The sequence below is a fragment of the Thermobia domestica genome, chromosome 8 (assembly GCF_964235325.1).
Source record: "Thermobia domestica chromosome 8, izTheDome1.hap1.1, whole genome shotgun sequence".
NCBI lineage: Eukaryota > Metazoa > Arthropoda > Insecta > Zygentoma > Lepismatidae > Thermobia > Thermobia domestica.
The window spans coordinates 89,481,151-89,501,462 of NC_137461.1; the positions used below are offsets into that span (position 1 = coordinate 89,481,151).

At 34.3% G+C, this 20,312-nt stretch overlaps 1 protein-coding gene across 2 annotated transcripts; it reads left to right on the plus strand.

The window, feature by feature from the left end:
• Positions 1–485: 485 nt before the first annotated feature.
• LOC145693053 (sn-1-specific diacylglycerol lipase ABHD11-like) lies at positions 486–19,059 on the plus strand. 2 transcript variants are annotated; one of them, XM_081768723.1, is made up of 3 exons: positions 486–717; positions 12,428–12,584; positions 18,848–19,059. In XM_081768723.1, exons 1-3 carry the CDS (start codon positions 587–589, stop codon positions 19,049–19,051), a joined length of 492 nt encoding a protein of 163 aa, XP_081624849.1. In that variant the 5' UTR covers positions 486–586; the 3' UTR covers positions 19,052–19,059. The 2 variants fall into 2 exon arrangements, with proteins under 2 accessions (XP_081624849.1, XP_081624850.1); XM_081768724.1 differs by having other exon boundaries at positions 486–705.
• The last annotated feature ends 1,253 nt before the right edge of the window (positions 19,060–20,312 follow it).

Here is a 20,312-nt window from a genome sequence, read left to right on the forward strand (position 1 = left end):
AATTAAAGGTCTAGAAAAAATCTTACTTCACTTCTATTCACGGTTCTACAGATAATCAGTTTGCTATCGGTAATGTATTATTTGTGCCTCTAAACGGAAGCTGTGTAAACTAAAGGTCATTAAAAGCTAGAGTTGGTTCCCGGTAAAAGGTAAAAGATAACAGCAATCAAATTGGGAATATAGAGATAAATGTTGTGTATTTTCCCTGATAGATGTGTACTTTCCCAACTCATCAACACCTGCACTGATTCAAATAAGCAAAAGGAAAAAGACATATATGTCTGAACTGATTCGAGCTAATAGTTCTTATTTTAGGACAAATTGCTTGCAGCACAAAAGTCGCTAGATTTCTAAGCAAGTCGCCAAATCGTCATTCCAAAATCCCCAAAAAAGTCGCTAATCGGAAAAATTAATTTTTGTCGCTATCATGGATGGTGAATCCCCTAGATTTAGTGACTTTTCCCCCAAATTGGCAACACTGGTTGAAGCGTTGAATGAGCATTTCCTCTATAACAAATGACTGCCAGTGTGCGTGCATACATATGTGAACAAGTTTTAAAAGAAGTGTTGAACTATTTGATGTGGGATGATATACAGTGGAAGGCATATGAAAACCATAAGCTCAAATGTTTTACGACATTCATACTCTTTCCATTCGGAAAATATTATTGTGCGTTTACTTCGAACAGGCTACACGACTCGTAGGTTAGAAAGCAAGTAAGGCATTGTTTCATGATAGGTTGAATTGAATGCCGATATTGAAATAACGCTGCAGCATAAAAGCAGAGATAACATGCTACAAATACCGCAAAGACGTAAAGAAAATCAACAAGTCATTTTATGGGTCTTGAGAAAAGATTAATTTTATTGATCTTGACACTTGCACCACTAGATCGAATAGGTTTCAGTCTTTTCTTTACACAATTAATTTTATTTATTTATTTTACCTATACTGATAAAATTTGTGTGATGTCCTTATGTGGGTGCAGTTCTACCATACGGATCCACAAATTGTAAAATGTGTGGAAAAATTTGGGGAATTCTAATTTGCCTATTTTATATCGAGAACAGCGTGCAGTTTTACTATACGGATCCATAGTATAAATAGGAATAGGATTAGGAGTAGGAGTAGGAACTGGTTAGAAGCCCCACAGGGGTTCGTTGGGTTCTGTTCTCGACATAAAATAGGCAAATTAAAGACATCCCCAATTTTTTCCCGTACATTTTACAATCGGAACTGATCCATATAGTATAAAACTGCACCGAGAACAGAACCCAACAAACCCCTGCGGGGCTTCTAACCCGTTCCTACTACTAGTATTACTTATACCATGGATCCGTAGATTATGAAGGGCAGGGCCTACTATTAACGCGAGCTCCGAACTACTACCGGGGGAGGATTTCCCTAAATTTTTTCATACATTTTACAATTTGGGTCCGTAAAACTGCACCGAAAAAACAATGATACTATTCTATTTTAGGGAACTATAAATTTGTAAAGTTTACAGAAGAAATATCTAATATTATTTCAAATACCTAAGTAATCAAACTATATGAGGATTTTACTTGTAACATCCGTAATGTTCAAAGGCGTAATCCAAAGTCAATGCTTTTCTCCAGGCAATAGTCTATAAGGAAGTCATGGTGAGTTCCTATGTTCATTTACTGCGTTAAGTCATGTTCCGCAACGATGAAGCTGTCTGACACGTAATACTAATTACATGAGGAAGACAGTGTATTTCCATTATCCTTTCACGCCCATACTCACCATCCCTAACGTGCCTGTACTTTACGGACGCATCCCCGTGCGAGTCTAGCCTGACTCAATTAGATACACTTGCTTTCACGGACCACCTAACAGGTTGGATCGTGTTTTTTGCACTGTCATTTTAATAGTATATATCCATAGCTGTATATACCCATAATGGTTGAGGCCATCTAAAGTGAATCTAGTACGCACAAGGGAATACCTTCATAAAAAAAGAAACAGAAGGGTTAAGTTCCGAAGTTGGTCATCCATTTGCAGAATTTTAAAAATTTCCCGGGAAGAAATGGTTAACTTGCTTGATAATATTTGAGAAGAGCGAAAGGTTTTTATTTATTTATTTAAATAAGCGCTTCTAAACATGGAACTGTTTGGCAAGCAGAAGGAACTACTTGGCGTAAGGTTTTGGGTATCGCATGGTTGAATTGTGGGAAAGAAATGAGGATTTGTATTGTGAACATGGCTGCAGGTATACAGACACGTTCTCCTGGCTGCGAATTAATTAATACAGCTTGTGAAATAATGCGGCGATAAGCAGGAAAATCTAACAATAAATTGCAGAAAGTATAGTAAGCAAATAACCATTTAGAAAGTTAATACTTTTCAATGTAACGGTAAGTCACATTACTAACCCGACTTTATTTGCTATCGCTCGCTCGGCATTGCTATATGAATTGAGTATTGAGCTTCGACAAGGTAAATTACAGTAGAAATTGATGACTTTTAAATTTTCGTAGCTTTTATTACGCTTTCGACCGAAAACCAGGCGGGTGACCAACTTCGGAATAAATACCAGAAGCCATATATATTATATAAAGAAAGAAATCTATGTCATAAATTTGAACTATGATTCCCTAAAGCAGGAGAGTACGAAAATAAAAGCATAATATAAACTAGTTGGTAAGCGAAGAAATTCTAAGCACCGACTCACCAGGTACCAGTGTTTCGGAACAGGTTTAGATCATATAAGTATTACTCATAGGCAAATCCAGTTTCCATCAATCCAAAGTTTTTGAATGAGTTGGCTACAATATATTGTTAACTAGTGGTGAAGTAAACTGCTCTTTCTGACTACTAGAGTACAAATTATCTGACAATTACTTCAGGAAGAGACTAACGTCTAAAGAACTCACTTATGTCAACAACATAGCTCTAATTAAATAAATAGTGTAAGCGTTTTTTTTTTTTTTTTTTTAATTTATTAAAACTACTGTGCTTAGTATACATATTCGAACAACTCTCGTGTATTGAATCTACTTGCAATGACTTGAAATGACACAACTTCTCAGAATTACAGTGGCTCAGTGTAGAGCGTTCACCTGTGCTGCAAGGAGTATCTTCGGGATCCTAGACCAAGAGTTTGTGGGATTGTTACCAGATTTTCTTTTTAAGGAAATCTTTAGCGATATATGATATTCATGCATTGTTTTACATATAGACCAGTGTACTTACATAAAAAAAATGGGTCAAACCCGGAATTTTGTAGCAACAAGCTGAAAATTGATGGACATGTTTATTATTTTATCCTCACATACTCAAAGTTCAAAAACTCCCGCGTGGAGAAACCGAGATATGACGTCATCAAGATGGCCATCAACTGAATTTATCCCTTAAATCTTAAATAGTTGTATCTGCTCGACATTTCATTTTAACAACTTCTCTGCTCTTTAACGCTCTGATAATTGCCTTTACCTTCTCAAAGGTTACTAAACAAATCACATCGTACAAATATAGAATAACAGTTTAAAAACATTAGGAGTCGATTTTATTAATATGTATATGAGAGATGTGTTAGTAGGATAGATGCTCTGAAAGTATTCAGAGATACTTACAAAAAGAATCATTGTATGTGTTCCTCGTTATTCCAAAATACACGGAGGAAAACGTTCTCGTACATATGGGACTATAAAACTGTAAATGACCACTTTATATAAGTCATAAAAATTTGCGTATGTAAATATAGACGCGTACAAACTAACCCTTATGTCTCAAAGTGACCATCACCATGTAATATGCAACTTGTGATTGCTTCCTTTCAAATCAGCAATTATAACACTTAAAAATCGGTAGGGGAAATTTCAGTACTTCCATGGAGATCAATACAATCTATAGCGAAGTACAAAGAATGAAAATATGCAAATGGGCTTTTCTTAGGTACGGATCGCGAATCTAAATAAGCAACACATTATCAGTTTTGATAACTGTGCTCTTCATCTTATATCACGTGAACTGTCTCACATCTGGCGTTCTTTGTATTTGGATAAACCCAGTGATTATTTTTGATTATTCGTGCGACAATAGATTTTTTCCAAATATTTAATTTTTACTATAGAAGGAACTACACTTAGATTCAAAAAGATAATGTGCGATTGAACACAAGTCTGCTGCTTTCCGTCCCGGTGAGTTAACCATTACCTTCCTCTAACCAGAAACATATTGCTGTCTGCATTTCTAATCTATATATAAAAGATAATCTACTTTGTACCCAGAATCTTAAGTGTCCACATGACTTGAGTGAGTTCAAACTAGTTGTATCAGATGGGATTGCAATGAATGAATACCCTGTATGTGAGTTTTCTCGCAGAAGACTATATTTCTCATTGATCCTGAAGAGTAATAAGGATAAAGTGTAGATAAGGGAGTGAATCTTCAGATTGTAAACACAATAACTCTAATAGTAGAGCTCGTATTGTACAGTTTTGATTTAGAGTGGAAAGCAAGGATGTATCCGTGGGTCTTTTCGGGTTTCTTCATCTTTTTCTCATTGCTATTTATTCCATCATTTTTTCTTCTTCCTTTTTCGCGTCTGTTTTGTGTAATCTTAGAAAACAACTAGGTGAACCTACACAGCGCATCATTCACATATGAGCATGAATCTCCTTGTCATTCCTCACAACATCTGTACATGTCGCTTTACAGATACAAGTGAAAGATGTCTTGATAACAATCGGCAAGGGATACTATAAAGGGGAGATTGTTTCAATATCTCTGCATGCAAGATTTGAGCCTACTTCCGGTTGGAGTTTCTAATTCAAGTGTGATCAGTGTTTTCTTTCTTCTTGCATGCAGTATGTAATAAGCAAATACATTACACACACAATTAATTATAATGTTAGTGATATATGGTGTTTATTAGGCAAAACACCACAGAGATTCATCTTAGACTGCAGAAATGGTTATCCTTCGTTTTTCATTATTATTTGAACATAAAACAAACGCCTGAGGTATACGCGTATACTACTCCCGTATACAATTGTGTAGTGTTGGAATATATAACTCGTAGGAAATGATGCTTTAGTTTTTTTTTTAAATTCAACACTTCCAGTGTACCCCTAAAACATGTAATAAAGAAATAACGCCCCCTTTTTTTCAAGATGCAATTAGAACTAAACAATCTACACAAAATTTGCAATGGATCAGTGAAAACAGCATCTTTCTGGAGCCTATAGTTCACGAGAACTCACTGTCGAAAGGATTGGCCCCAAACATATAAACCTATCATTTTAGAAATAATAAACACTTCTGACCAGAATATATACACTTGTTTATTAAAAACTAAATTCCAGTGTAACAGTTTCGACAACGTAACGTCGTCTTCATCAGACACTAACACACAATTAATTATATTGTTAGTGATATATGGTGTTCATTGGGCAAAACACTCAAAAAATAGATTTATCTTAAGACTCGAGAAATGGTTATCCTTCCTTTTTCACTATTATTTGGCTATGGAACAAACGCCTGAGACATATACAACCCCAATATACAACATTGTGGTGTTGGAATGTATAACGCATAGGATGTGATTTTTTTTTTTATTTCAACGCTTCCAGCGTACCCTTAAAAAATGTAATAAAGAAATAATGGCCATGTTTTTTTTTTTTTTTTAAATATTCAATTAGAACTGGACAATCTACGCAAAATTTCCAATCGATCAGTGAAAACGTCATCTTTCTAGAGCCTGTGTTTCCGAGATCTCATTGTCGAAAGGAAGGCCACAAACATATAAACATAGTTTAAAAGAACTCGGAAGCACAACTCACATGCATTGATTTTAGAGAAGGCTTATTAAAATACAAAGGCTTTGAACAATAATGTTACATGATAAACTTTATGAAAAAGATATAATTAACTAATTTAGTCTATTTAAAGTACAAATACTTAAAACGTTTGTCTCTGTTAAACGTGAAATCACACATAACCGTAAATGAAAGATTTGAAAGGTAAAGTTATAGGTTTTAGCTCAGGCGCTTTTAATTGCTAGTGTAGCATTTTAATAGATAGATGGCTCACCTTTGGTACGTGATATTCGTGGTTCGATTCCACTTCTCGCTTGGGCTTTATGGTGGATAAATACTTTGTGCGTGGGATTTCTCGGAGATTCTCCGGTTCTTTTCACTTTCTTTCATTATCATTACAACCGTCTTCTTTAAGCTAGGAATATAATCATATAATCATAAAATAAACCTTGGTCATGGTTCGCAGCCCATTTTAATAGTAGTTCCCTGTCCTTCGTTACCTTAGTGTTACCTAAGAAAGGAACCGAAAAATTTCAAGATTTCGTAAGATCAGATATAAATCTTATACTTGAATTATTGTTATGTGCAATAAATGAAGTGAATTTTTTTTGTTTGTTTGTTTGTTTATTTGTTTTCGATGCCAATAAGAAGTTCAGTTTAAAAGGTTTCCGCGATTTGAAACTAGCAGTAGGGAAGAAGCAAACACGTAAGAAATTAAAGAATAGTTCTCTGCATATCAAGTATATTTCATACACAATGTAACTGGCGTAGTCCAGATCAATTAGATCTGTTTGCACAAGCTTCTCTGGTTCATTTTCTTCTGAAGATTGAATTCGTACTTTGAAGAGTTTAGTCAGTTTAGATTTGGTGCACTCATCCATAGCTGCAATAATTTAGCTGTGTTTTATTGATGCCTACTGCTTGACTTCGCTGACCATGGTCTCTTAACAGGACTATCACCAACGTCCAAAGCTGACTGACTCAGGAATTGTAATTCTTCTTCTGTAGATACCAACACATCCATACCACGGTAGATTTCTTCTTGTTCAGTTAGTGTCACTGTTGATATTGTCAAAGCATTTAGAACACAGAAAGTCGCCATTGAAAGCATCTTGCCTTGGAAAGAAACTTAAAATGTGGACTCTTATTCCCATTTTTGTTCTTTCTTTTTACTCTTATATATCACTCTTTTACGGGTATGCAAGTAGTCAGCACACTTTACTCTCCTCTGGCCCCATTCAAAAGACATTTCAAAACCAGTTCTTTCCACAAAATAACTTCACAACTCAATCGATCAACAGGATCCTGATAGAAACTTGTATGTACTGTTGGATCACATATGTGATAAACTGCTTTCTTGGTTTTCCTGTTGATAACTGAACTGTGAATTCATGTGTCCTCCCTTTTATATACTAGTCCAAACACACACAATTATCTTGATTGTTACAGAATGTTCTAGACGATTCTGTTACATTCTCGATAATCTGTATGGTTCTGCGTTGTTACAGAAGACTTTTCATGATTTAGAAGGTTCTCTGTAAAGAAAAGCCAGAAGAATAAAAATATTTCACCACTTTCAAATTCATCACATTGAACTCACTGGTCCGAAAATGTATTTTTTTTTATAAAACCATTTAATTACCAAAAAATTAAGTAAATAAAAGTAAACAAAAGAATAAAATAAAATAAAGACTGGAATCAAGATATTAGCCACGGAAGTTAAGACATGAACATTGTTTATAAAACCTGTTAACTCAAAAGTGAAAGTCCTCCTGTTCCAAGGGATGAGTATTGTGTGATACTGATCAACAATTACAAAATCAAATTTTTTGGGATTGGCATTTTTGAAATATAATTTCGAAGAAAAAAATAATAAAAAATAAACCTACAGTACTAAAACTTGGACACACATTTCCGAAGGGAGGTTATACTTTGAATCAGTAAATTATTATTATTATCTTTTAAATAAAACAAAAGCAACGAAATATCTTCAGCCGTTCCATAGATAGAGCATTTTAGTATTTCGACGAAAATCGCACGTGAGAAACAACGCCCGAAGCGCCATATTTGGCGGCGTGTGCCGGGGTTTGTTTTGGACTTTAAAAAAAAAAAAAAAAAAAAACTGTTCTGAATTTTAACGTCTGTTAAATTCAGTAAACATCTGAGGTTATCAATGTAATCAGTCTGCCTGAACTGATATGGACTGTGCCAAGTTAAACTTATATGAATAACCAACAACAAAATAACAATTATAAAATACACTGACATAAAATCATATATTTATTATTAGTTATTATAACTTATTAAATTTTTTATTTATCATTTACTTTATTTCTTTGGTTTTATTTTATTGAGTTTAGTGTTCCACGATTATGCACTGAGGCTAAGAATGGTGATAATTTGATGGGTGATACTGGTAGAATGAAAAAGGGAAGAAACGGAAGAACCCCGAGAAAACCCAAGCACATAGTGTTTGTCCACCACAAAATCACTTGGCGCGGGATAGAATCAACCCAGGGACCCCACGCACCAGAGATAAGCACTTTAGCACTGAAGTACCGCGTCCTCAACATTTCCTTAAAAAGGATATGTAGGGTTGATATTGAAAAATGAAAAGAATCTCTCGCCTTTTCATTCAGTTAAATGTAATTTAACATATATTTTTCAACACACTCTAGTGTCTTTCCCGATGCTTATACCTCGTTACATATTAAACTCTTGCAGTAAAATTTATAAAGTTTTTTTTTTTTTTTTTCAAATTAAATGTATATATCATGAAATCATAACAAATTGAGAGATATCGGCATTAGTATTTAGAAATAAACTTTTACTGTTATTCTAGAATTTCTACTTTATGACATATAACAAGACTTGTTGCTTTGAGAAATTGGTCCCTATAGGTACACGTCTCATTAGCTCTAACGTTGAAACGGAGGTTAAACAACAAATCAACCAACCAATTAGGCATTAGATTATATCTCATTTAGCCTTGGCGCTGTAAAGGAACGTTAAATCCCAATCGGTGAATTAATCTCATTTCCGTAACGTGATTGGCACTCAGAGACCATTTTTGATTTCTTAAAGTTTGTTTTTCTTTCTTTCTTTCATATATATATGTTGTTTGTTTCAAAACTCAGTCGGGTTTAAAGATGTGGAAGAAAGTTTCTTGTTGGGTTAGGGTGAACTACTTGTCCAAGAATTATCTGTTCAAATTATTAGGTGTATTCAGCTGTCTATTGTAAAATCAGTTCCGAAAATAAGAAGCTGTTCTACGCTCAGCTGAATAAAACATTCATGCATGTTGAAAGGTTTCGAATAATTAAAACAAACATCAGAAATGTAAGAAAGAAAAAAAGAAAACTGATTTCAGATAAGCAGATAGGCAATCAAAACGAACTCCTACTTCGCCTCACGTCTTTGCCATTGTAAAAGGAGAAAACTAGTCGCTAATCGTAACAAGCAGGGAAATTTTTCAAAGATATAGTAATTTTGCCCTAATTCACTTATACGTAATGTTCAAAAGGCATTGCTATACCTTCTAGCCAGTACCAAACCTCAGTACCAACAATTACCGTTTTCAATTTTTGTCTTTTAAAGCAATATTGAGATACAGAAGACGTTCTTACCTGTACAATTAAGTTGAACCTGTAAAGATATTCGCAGGAAATTAATTGGACAAAATATCTGGATCAATTAAAGAATCAACGCAACTTAAATGTAAAAAAAGATTTTATTTCATTGTGTGTACAGTCAGCGACAAAATTTCTTTCCGTTTGGTAAAATTTGTTTTGGAAATGACGGTGGTATGGCTAGAATGTACGGAAAACTACATTCTTTTTAATTTACTGAAAACTGTATCCAAATTGTCCTTCCATTCTGAAGTTATTTACGAAACTAATATCATCAAACGGAAAGAACTTTTGTCGCTGCCTGTACAAGTTGTGAAACCTCCTTGCATCCATTGCTATCTTCGATTGGTTGGTAGAAATTGTTTCGTATAATTTTGGTTCTATTAAATAACTTTCGTAGTATTAGCTCTGCATTTTCTCAAATCTAAACTTTATTGACGTCAAACGTAGTTGAATAGTATGGGAAATAAAGGCTCGAGAGAATTCGAGGTATTTTATAGGACGTTACCAGAAGAACAGTTAAATGTTTGAGCAGGCATTTATTGTTCGAGCAAAAGGATAGAGTCCACATCTCATAATAGATTATAAATGCGTTACGTATTAATTAATATGCTACCATTTACAATCTCCTTTATTCACATAGCATAAATATGACCTCCATCTTGATATAACGAGAATTACAGCTTCCAATATTATGCTACGAACATGTGCGTCACAATATTACCTATCGGCAATACACAGAAAATTAACTGACACATGATAATTCATTTAAAGAGCAATTGCTTCCTGGAAGAATATCGTCAGATAGACTCGTTTACATTTATGCAAAGTTGGTGATTCATATATCTACCATTTCGTACAACAGGCTCAGTTAATTATTATTTCATTCATATGCATAAATTACTAGTACATGAACTTATTCAGTTCACAGAGCAGACCTTTACTTATCAAGATACATAATATACGATCGACCGGTACAACTTTTATATAACATTCCAGAAAATATGCATTTGTTTCGAACGCATTATCATTAGTTAAACATTCATTCATTCATCGTATCAATCATGTTGATATTTGTCTAACAAATGTATGTTATTACATAAAGCTGCTCGGATGCGTGCTTAAGACTTCACGTGTAAAGCACAAGTTATTAAGCAGGTCGTGACAGTAATGTTAGGGTTAATTAGATCTTCCGCTAAGTGAGCTTTATAGTGGACAAACACCATGTGCATGAGTTCTCTCTCTGAGTTGTTCTGTTTGCTCCCACTTTCGTCATTCCACCATTATCATTCTTCTCATCATTACCGTTTACCTTAGGCTCGATGCATAATCGTGGGATAGTAAATTCAAAACAAACAACACAAGAAGAAGAAAAGCAGAACGGGGACTGTTGGGACATGTACACTCATGTCCAAAATTATTGTCGCATGTCTATAAATATGTTGTTGTAGGAATATAATTTGATAATGAATTCGATCGGCATTTCTTATAATGTTAGTATGTGTATAATCGGCAAAGACACGTATGTGGCAAATTTCATGTCAAAAGAGCAGTAAATAAGAACAATAAAAAGAAAATAAAACTTTCTTGTCCATTTAGGAACATTTTGTTTTACTCATTCTAATTTTTGTATTTATAATTCTTTTCCTATGAAATTTACCACAAATATACATTTCCCGATTATACACATAGTATCAGTATTAAAAGTACTCTGCAAAATAATTATCAAATTATATTCTTACAAGAAGACAGTTATAGATATGCGACAATAATTTTGGACATGAGTGTAAATACATATTATCTTTTCGCTTAAAATTAACACAAAATTAATATTTCTTTCGTCTGAAGTAGTTGCAACGTTTTTACGTTGGGCTGCTACACAAAATCACTTCGACAATTTTCGACAGTTCATTTGTTTCGATGAAGTGTTTCAAAACAGTAAAAAGATTTTGTTTTCTAACAGTTTGTTTACATTTTAATAGTACTTTATGAACGTATATGCATGAAACCATGAATGATACTTGTGATAGGACTGACGTACATTCCCTGGATGTTAGTCATAATGGTTTATTCAAATTAAATTCAAACATTATGCAACCACATAAACGGATTAAAAGGAATAAGAAACAAGCAAAAGGGCTAATACTCACCGAAAAAAAAAAAAGAGTTTTCTTCTATGTATAACAAGTAGCGCTTTCGAAAGAACCTTCTTTCTTCGTCAGCTTGTTTAAAATTCAAAAAAGATAAAGAAGAATGAAGAATTCACATTTAAAGAAAGAAGAATATGGAAGGTAAAAAAAAAAAAAAATGGTTAAAGGCTTCAGAAATGTTAAGAACAAACTTTTTTGTCAAAAATTAAACACGTGGGAATAGGCACTCTATGTCACTGTACACGTGGGAATAGGCACTCTCTGTCACTGTACACTGCTTTAACTCTTTTCTTTTCTTGCTTTTCAGATGGTGAAAGTATGTAGCGAAAAGATTACTCCAAATCATATTTATTTCTCCCTTATCTAAATTAAGTTTGGGTTTCTCTTTATGGATGTAACATGATTCTTTGATTTTTCATTCCGTTGTTGTTTTTGCTTTTTCAATTAAACATGACTTCGCGATGTTAGGTTATAATTTCAAACGAAGATTAAAAGGAAAATTTCAAATGTAACTTACATATATAAATAACCATTGAAAGAAGAAATCAAACTACATAAATAAACTGTAAAAAGAAAGATATTGAGAATGATAAACATGAAGGCGTAAACTTGATCCAGAGCTGTTACAATTGCGTAAAACATGAAATCCGTAATTTCCTTGTCATTTTACGTTTGATAATATCAGCTGCCATAATGCCATCGAAATTATTGGGAGAAATGGCTTTCCTTTATTCAGTGGTACTGTAATTACTACACTTAAATGTGTCCTGTCTTTCTTCTTATCTTCTTTTCTAATTAACATTTCATTACAACTTAGTTTTTCCATTTACAAATTGTTCTTAAAACTTCTTATTTCTTTTCCAGTGCGAAACCTTTGAAATTAGCTTATTCATCATACGAATCTACAAATCCTTCTGTGATATCTGACGCAAAACCAGTAATTATAATGCATGGTCTTTTTGGCTCGAAAGCCAATTGGAATTATCTAGCGAAAGGAATTCACAGTAAAACTCGTAGAAAGGTGAGGTAATTTTACAATGAATGCTATTTATTTTTTTTTTAATTTAAAGTGATGCTAGCTATGTCTATTCATTTACAAATGATTTTCTGAGTTAGCGTAACACTTTGTTTCAGATTTACAATAATCGCCATTGTAGATATCAAGTATTTTTCCAAAATGAGAGCATGTGGTGACAACATCGTGTCCTTGGGTTTTCTCAGGGTACTCTTCTTCTTTCCCGCTTTATCATTCCACCAATTCTTCCAGCATCATTCACTTGCCTTAATCATCTTCTTCCTTAGCCTAAATGGCATAATCGTGGGATGTTAAACTGAAAAATTTCCAGGAAAGAACATGTAAACGTTATTTAAAGTAGGTTTTATGTTTTTTTAACTGATACGATGAAATACATATCTACTAACAATAAACCACAAGAGATCTTATACCTTAAAACATTCACAAGACACAAAATCTACATACGGTTTCGAGGCACTCCCCACCTCTTCCTCGGCACATCTAATTTTGTATGGGTGGATTTGAGCTTAGCATCTCTGTCAGCACCGAGGCTGTATGAGACGTGGGTCTATTGCTAACGTAGAATCCGAACCACATGAGCCTGGTAATTGAACCCAATTACGCTAATCTTATATCTAGGGGGAAGTTCTCGGCAACCTAGAACGTGTTACTACACAAAACATATGGTTGAAATTCTCTGCTTGTCCCTGCTGTAGAATAAAAGGGATGAGTTTAGAAGTTGTTATCGTAAGATATTTCATTCTCCTTCTAGTTTATGGTAATGAAAAACTTCTGCCTAAGGTAACAAATAACAAACACTTATTTTACGATCTTGTACTGCGAATCACTCAACAAACTGATAATATTGTAAAATATGTTGACAGACGTTAGGAAGAGAGGGAAATTACGATTGGTTTAAACTTTGTACATTAAACTTAAAGACAGAAATTAACGCATTTTTATTCGAATTATTAAGAAGATAAGTAAAACACTTACTGCATTCATTTCGTTTGTAAGAGTTTTCCTGTTCAGTTTCGACAGCTTATTCTGAGCTTTTGTTCACCAAGTTAACTCCTCCTCCTCCTCCTAACTCATTTCCCCTCTTACACACACACACACACACATATATACCGACAGTGGCGTATTTAAGGGGGCTTCCGAGCTTAACCCTAGGAACACCAAACAAATTATTTTTGTTACATTTTGTACCATTTCTAATTGCAGAAAAAATCTGAAAAAAAAATTGATATTGTCAAGCTTGATCCCATTCATCATAAAACGTACTCTCTTAGTTTTTAGTGTTTTGTTTTTTCTATTTATAAAAAAAAAAAAAAAGTGCTGTGGACCTCAGAGCACCCCCTTCCCTGGTAGGACTAAGGGGCTATTCATCGCATACGCTGTTATATTCTAGTGTTTTGGCTATTCATTTTATTTTCCTTTGAAACAATTTTGGTGTTATAACATGCAGGGGCACTCTGAGGTATTATTCTGGTGCAGTGTTGGCAACTGCATATGATAGAAAATTATTATATACATTTTTTCTGATTATTTTTGGCACCTAAATATTTTATCTTCTATTAGTTTATTCCTTGAAATCTGCTAACACCTAAATATGTCACTTTATATTATAATCACACACACATATGCTGTTGCACCTCTGGTGTTACCAAGTATTTTTAATCACAGAGTCTACAAGCAGCAGTCTGCAACACTGACTGAAGACGCATATTTCATAGGAAATTGTCAGTTCGTTATTCTGTGACTGTGACTGTATATGGGAATCTGCAGCAGCATTGGAAAAATGGCAAATCGTGCTCTTCGCTAAAATTCAATTGAGAAATAACTGAAAGAACTTTTAAATTCATCTGACATGGAAGGTAGTGAGCTCGAATATAGCAAGGTGGAAATAACCCTGTCAGATTTTGATGCAGAAGACAGTGATTTGAACATTTAATTTGATAATGCAAATGGAAGCAGTGATACATTTCTTGCAATGAATCCCTTGTAATATGCATGATGTTGTAGTGGTGTTAGTTTACAAAACTGGCAGACAAGTCGTAGCTTGTTTTACGTGTTCATTCCATAGGTGCAAAAACCTGACGTTGTGATGTTCAAAACAAAATTTGAAATAATTTCGCCATTCGAAGGATAACCGGAATGGAATTATAAAAGATTAATCCTGAATTCATTGGAATACTGAAGTTTACCCCACTCTTACCCATTCTGCCCCACTTTACTGCACCACCGCCAAAATGCTTTTAGAAGCCGCCTTTGTACACATATTACACTGTACTAAGTTGCTATTGATCTGTTTGATAGTTTCTACACAAACAGATGAAATAAATAGGTCATAGTTATTGACACAAATAAAAAATGGTAACTTAAGCAATTACACACATATAGTTGGCAACACTGTACTTAGAAACGTAGTAATAATAGGGAATAAAAATATATGATGTCTTAGACATCCCAAGTTCATATCAGACAAGATAAATTATTTTCCGTGAGAAATAATGACCTTTATTTTGTGGGCCTTAGAGCCCCCCCCCCCCTCCGTTGGTATTCCATGTAACCCAAAAGTACTTTGGTGTTCCTAGGGTTAAGCCCCCCGAAATTTTATTTACTTTTTTTAAAGTAAATAAAATATCTTGCAGAATCTTCTCATTTCAAGGAATAGAGTTAGCAACCCTCCCCCCGAAACAAAATCGTAAATACGCTATTGTATACCGGTGATAAGGAAAGAAGTTTGTGAAATACAGTTATAATCATATTTTTGCACAGCTTTTCTCTTTTTCCTCTCTCTCCTTCATCGCTATTGAACTTCCATTTTCTGTGAGGCTTTCTTTCTGCAGTTTTCGTTTCTTCTTATGTACTTCTTTTCCATTCTACTGTAGTCAACTCCGCCTCCCCAAGAAAAACTGCGATTGAGAACGAAAAGAAAGAAATTAAATATTTTAATTTTACGGCCGACAGTTATACCCTGGTGGGCCGATGGTGGAATGAGTATGTGGAAACTTAATCCCGAGGAATTCCATTTCGCTGGAGACCCGGGTTTGATTTCCAGTTGGAATTCATGTGGTTCGGATCCCACGTTACGCTGTAGGTCCACGTCTTGTACAGCCGAAAGGGATGCTAAACTTACATTTTAAAAAATCTGAGAAAATCCACGAACACGATTTGTCCAGCACGAACTCATATGGCCTGGATCGAGCCAAAGACCCCTCGCACCATAATTCAGCACTCTACTATAAGATTATTAGATTTTTTCAATGAATCCAGGGACGCTTTTCAAGTTAAAGAGCATATTGATTTTGTCCGGGTGAGATTTGTAAATCCGGGAACTGTCTCCGGGAAACAGGAAGGTGTGTTAACCTTATTACTGCTGAGCCGTCATGTCCCTGTTTGTGTGTGTGCAGTTGAATCTTCTACCACATAACAAAGATTCTTGGGTAATTTTACATTGTTTCTACACTTCGAAGTTTATTTCAAAAGAGTTCTTGAGTGTTGCCATTTCCAATAACCATAGTCCAGGGAGTTTTTGGGACAAAATTGTTTATTTCGGTCCAGGGTTGGCTGGTTTAAACCAAACAAAAAAAGAACGAAAAATGCTTTAAATCATGTGAACTTCATGGTGAGTCTCCACATATGAAACCATCTGCATTACGTTTATGTACTTTTCACCTTTTAATCAAGGGGTCCCGTGTTCAATTCTCGGTCGAACCACAACCCATCTTTCAAGTGTAAACCAATTAGCGATTCGAGGTGTCCCTTTAAGCGGAAATCTTCTCCGCGATAACCTTGGTATTTCATAAGGATGTTAAGCCTAAGCATACGAAACGAAACCAAATTATATATTTCTACTTGCCTGAGAATGCCTGTTGTTTTATAAAGAAGCCAAGGTTGCTTAAATATATTGATAGAAATTGGCAAAATTTATCAACTGCCTACGCAGCTTCCAACATCAGCTTGGATTTGACTTTGTTTTACTTCTATTGAATTATATCTACATACCAAATTACGTTTATGTACTTTTCACCTTTTAATCAAGGGGTCCCGTGTTCAATTCTCGGTCGAACCACAACCCATCTTTCAAGTGTAAACCAATTAGCGATTCGAGGTGTCCCTTTAAGCGGAAATCTTCTCCGTGATAACCTTGGTATTTCATAAGGATGTTAAGCCTAAGCATACGAAACGAAACCAAATTATATATTTCTACTTGCCTGAGAATGCCTGTTGTTTTATAAAGAAGCCAAGGTTGCTTAAATATATTGATAGAAATTGGCAAAATTTATCAACTGCCTACGCAGCTTCCAACATCAGCTTGGATTTGACTTTGTTTTACTTCTATTGAATTATATCTACATACCAAATTTGTAATTTAATACCTCAGTTTTAGCATAGTGATTATGATACGTTGACCTTAAAATTTTATATACAAATACACTTAAAGTAATAACAGGATTTTCCCAATGGCTAAGGCGGGAGTTTCCCGATTTATATATAATTGAATAATGTTTTTACTTGTGTAACTGTTTATCTTTTTGTCCTTCTGAAATAACTCTTGACAATTATATTAAGAACTAGGCCTATGTAAAGGTCAGTACAACGTATTTTTATCAGGAGTCCTTCGTAAGCGAGTCGGCAGACTCAGCACATTTGTGACCAATTAGTCCCGGCTTCGTGTCGAAATGGACAATTTTTCTTGAATGAAGCCGAGAAGCGGTTTGTATTCCACTTTAAGCTTATGTGACCCCTTCCAGCATAACCTTGTTGTTGCATAATAACACCAAGGCGAAACAAACTAATTTCTGTCCATATCTAATATAAATACATAGAGTAAATTATTTAAACCAAAAAAACCGGGTTTAAACAAAAAAAAACTGGTGTTTTGTTTTTTTCAATAAAAAACGTGTTTTTTCCCAACCCTGTTTCGGTCTTATTCACGAGTTAAAGAAACATTAGAATTAGAATGACGAAATGAGAATATAAAATAACTTAACCGAAAGTCATAGTGGTGTACGTATTTTTTGAGAGCATAAATAGCACACATTTGGAACTATGAGTATTTGTGCCTTCTTAAATGAAGAACAGGTGAGTGGTACCTCGAAACTTTTCGCAGATTTTGAGTCTTTTGGGGGTTTTGACGTATAATTTTTATTTACTGTTAAGAAAGAGTTAGTAAATAGTGTATAACATTATTTTGATCGTTTATAGCCTCACGTTTTTGTCCAAAATTCTGCTAGCACCTGTCTTGCACGCATTTATTTCCTGCTATCCCACCTAGGAATAACAGTAAAGACCCTCTAAAAGTGCGGTGGGTCCCAGTTTATCAAAAATTGTGTACATTTCTCGTTTATTTATGCATCTACAAACAGCATATATCTACTTAGATAAATAGTAAAGTCACCTCTATTTTCTGTGAAAACTTTTAGTGTTATTGTATTATGACGGTTCTCTCAAACTTCCTTGTGGCATTTCTTTCCTTGTATAATTATTTTCGAGGGTTATTTCCCTGAAAATTTTAAAGGAAATAGGATCATCCGATAAACATTGAGTTAAAGTATTACTGGTTACTTCTCGCACTAATTTGCTTTTGGAATTTTGTTTATGCCGTGGAAATTTCAATTGTGAGTGTCACTGTTCTAATTTAATTAAAAAAAAAAAAAAAAGAAATATTCCCAAAAAATTATGAAAAATATAGCCGTTACTTTTAACGACTTTCTGTGGAATTTCCTTGTTGAAAGAAAAAACACTATAATTTGTTTACGCCTAACTTATTGTCCAAAACACAAGTGATGGTGGGTATATTATTAAAGATGTTTACTCTATATTGTGGATTTAAAGTTTCCAATAGATGTAATTATTCAAAATAAAATATTTGTACATGTATACACTTAGCTATGTATTTTCAATTCAACTTCGGTTACGTTGATTTACGCTATCCATTCTGTTTTGTTCCAGCTACCTGTACTACAAGGTGAAACAAATGACTGTCCATCGCTGTATAAAAACAATTGATTATCGAAGAAACACAAATAATTTACTTTTGTAATGCAGAAATTGTAGCATGTAAAATTATTCTATGTACGATTGGATATTAAATTAAAGTAAATAAGTATTACACTTTTTCTTTCTTGAATGAATAGAGTATTCTTTTCTGAGTACATAGAATAATTTTACATACCAAGACAAATTACTTATTTTACTTAGTCTTATACGATACTGCTAGCATTATTTTTATAGCTTTATATATGTTTGTAATATTGTAGGTGATAGCAGTTGATGCAAGGAACCATGGAGATAGTCCTCATTCTAGTGAATTCACGTACCATCACATGGCTGAAGATATTCGAGCTCTTATGGCCGATTTAAGTATACCAAAGGCTGCTGTTATAGGACATAGCATGGGAGGAAAAGCAATGATGCTTCTGGCACTAAAATATGTAAGAATTTTTACAGCTGTTCTGAATTAATTTTCAGGTGCTTTGAGGAGACAGCGAAAGAATGATATATGACTTGCATATAGTTTTATACTCAGCTTATATGTCGAGGACTATGATATGTTAAGAATTATACTCACGTCAAAACACGCCTTTGGTGCGAGCAGTCCCGGGTTCGATTCCCGTTTGGGGCACTCGGTCGAGAAAGTGTAAAACGCTTTTTCAGGACAGTCACCCTGCATGAGGTTTTCCTCATTGTCACTAGGCAAATGCCGGGATGGTACCTAACTTATAGGTCCCAGGCCGCTTTCTTCCTTCCCCTTCCCCGGATAGTGTGCTTGCCGAAGAACGTCATCCCTCAAACGTGAAGGGCTAAATGACCTTAGATGTCGAAAGCCCAGAAATCTAAACCCTAAATCCTTACATCAAAACACTATTAAAGTATCGTCAAATTATGAAGTAAACTGTTTTATTGCTAAGGAGACCTTAGTCGATTATGGTATTCTTATTCCATTTTGAGTAACAAAGAGACGGAGTTCGAGTTAATTCTGACACTTTATTTTCCGACCTAGTTGAAAAACTAAAACTTATTTATCAACATAGTGCCAAAATCAGTTTTCTAGATTGGATGGTTCTGCAGTGTGACAACGAACTGTAGTTAGCCAGTCAGTTAGACTAAAATAATAATAATAATAATAATGCTATTGACACAACATAACACAAAAGTTATATGATCAGGATAAAAGCAACAATGATTCATGGTCCGTACCTCATGAAGAAGATTCCTTGAAAAGACTGAAAGGAAGGTGATTTGAGGATGTAGGATTTAGATTTCTGGACTTTCGGCATCGAGGAAGATGATTTGAATTTTACTTTGATCGTATATTGTAGTTTTTGTTATAAAATCAAATTTGAGTTCAGTTTAATATTGTGTTATATTTCATTGCTTGATGCCTTTTATTTATCTTGTAATTCAGCGTTCAACCGTGAGATTTTTTTTTTGGTACGAACTTGTAATGTTAAAGACAGACCACATTGCATTATATCTCTACGACGAGTCACATATCTCTTCCTGTATAGTTATATTTTGCTATATTTAAACTGTTAATGTATGTTTAACGGAATTTAGTACTTGTATTTAATAATGAAACATTCTTGTGATAATTTCTAAATCGAACTAGCTGTACTCAGTTCCTTTTAACATTGGGTGACTGTTGTACACGAGCATAGTACTGCCTGCATTCCGAACCTCAGCAGTGTACAAAATATCCTCCATTCGTTTTCACTTGGAATC

What these genes read in the sequence shown, in the direction of transcription:
- LOC145693053 (XM_081768723.1), top strand. Translation starts at nt 587, where the DNA reads ATGATATACAGTGGAAGGCATATGAAAACCATAAGCTCAAATGTTTTA. An exon ending in ACTCGTAGGTTAGAAAGCAA is followed by an intron (nt 718 to 12,427) that starts GTAAGGCATTGT and finishes TTTCTTTTCCAG; the next exon opens with TGCGAAACCTTTGAAATTAG. An exon ending in ACAGTAAAACTCGTAGAAAG is followed by an intron (nt 12,585 to 18,847) that starts GTGAGGTAATTT and finishes GTAATATTGTAG; the next exon opens with GTGATAGCAGTTGATGCAAG.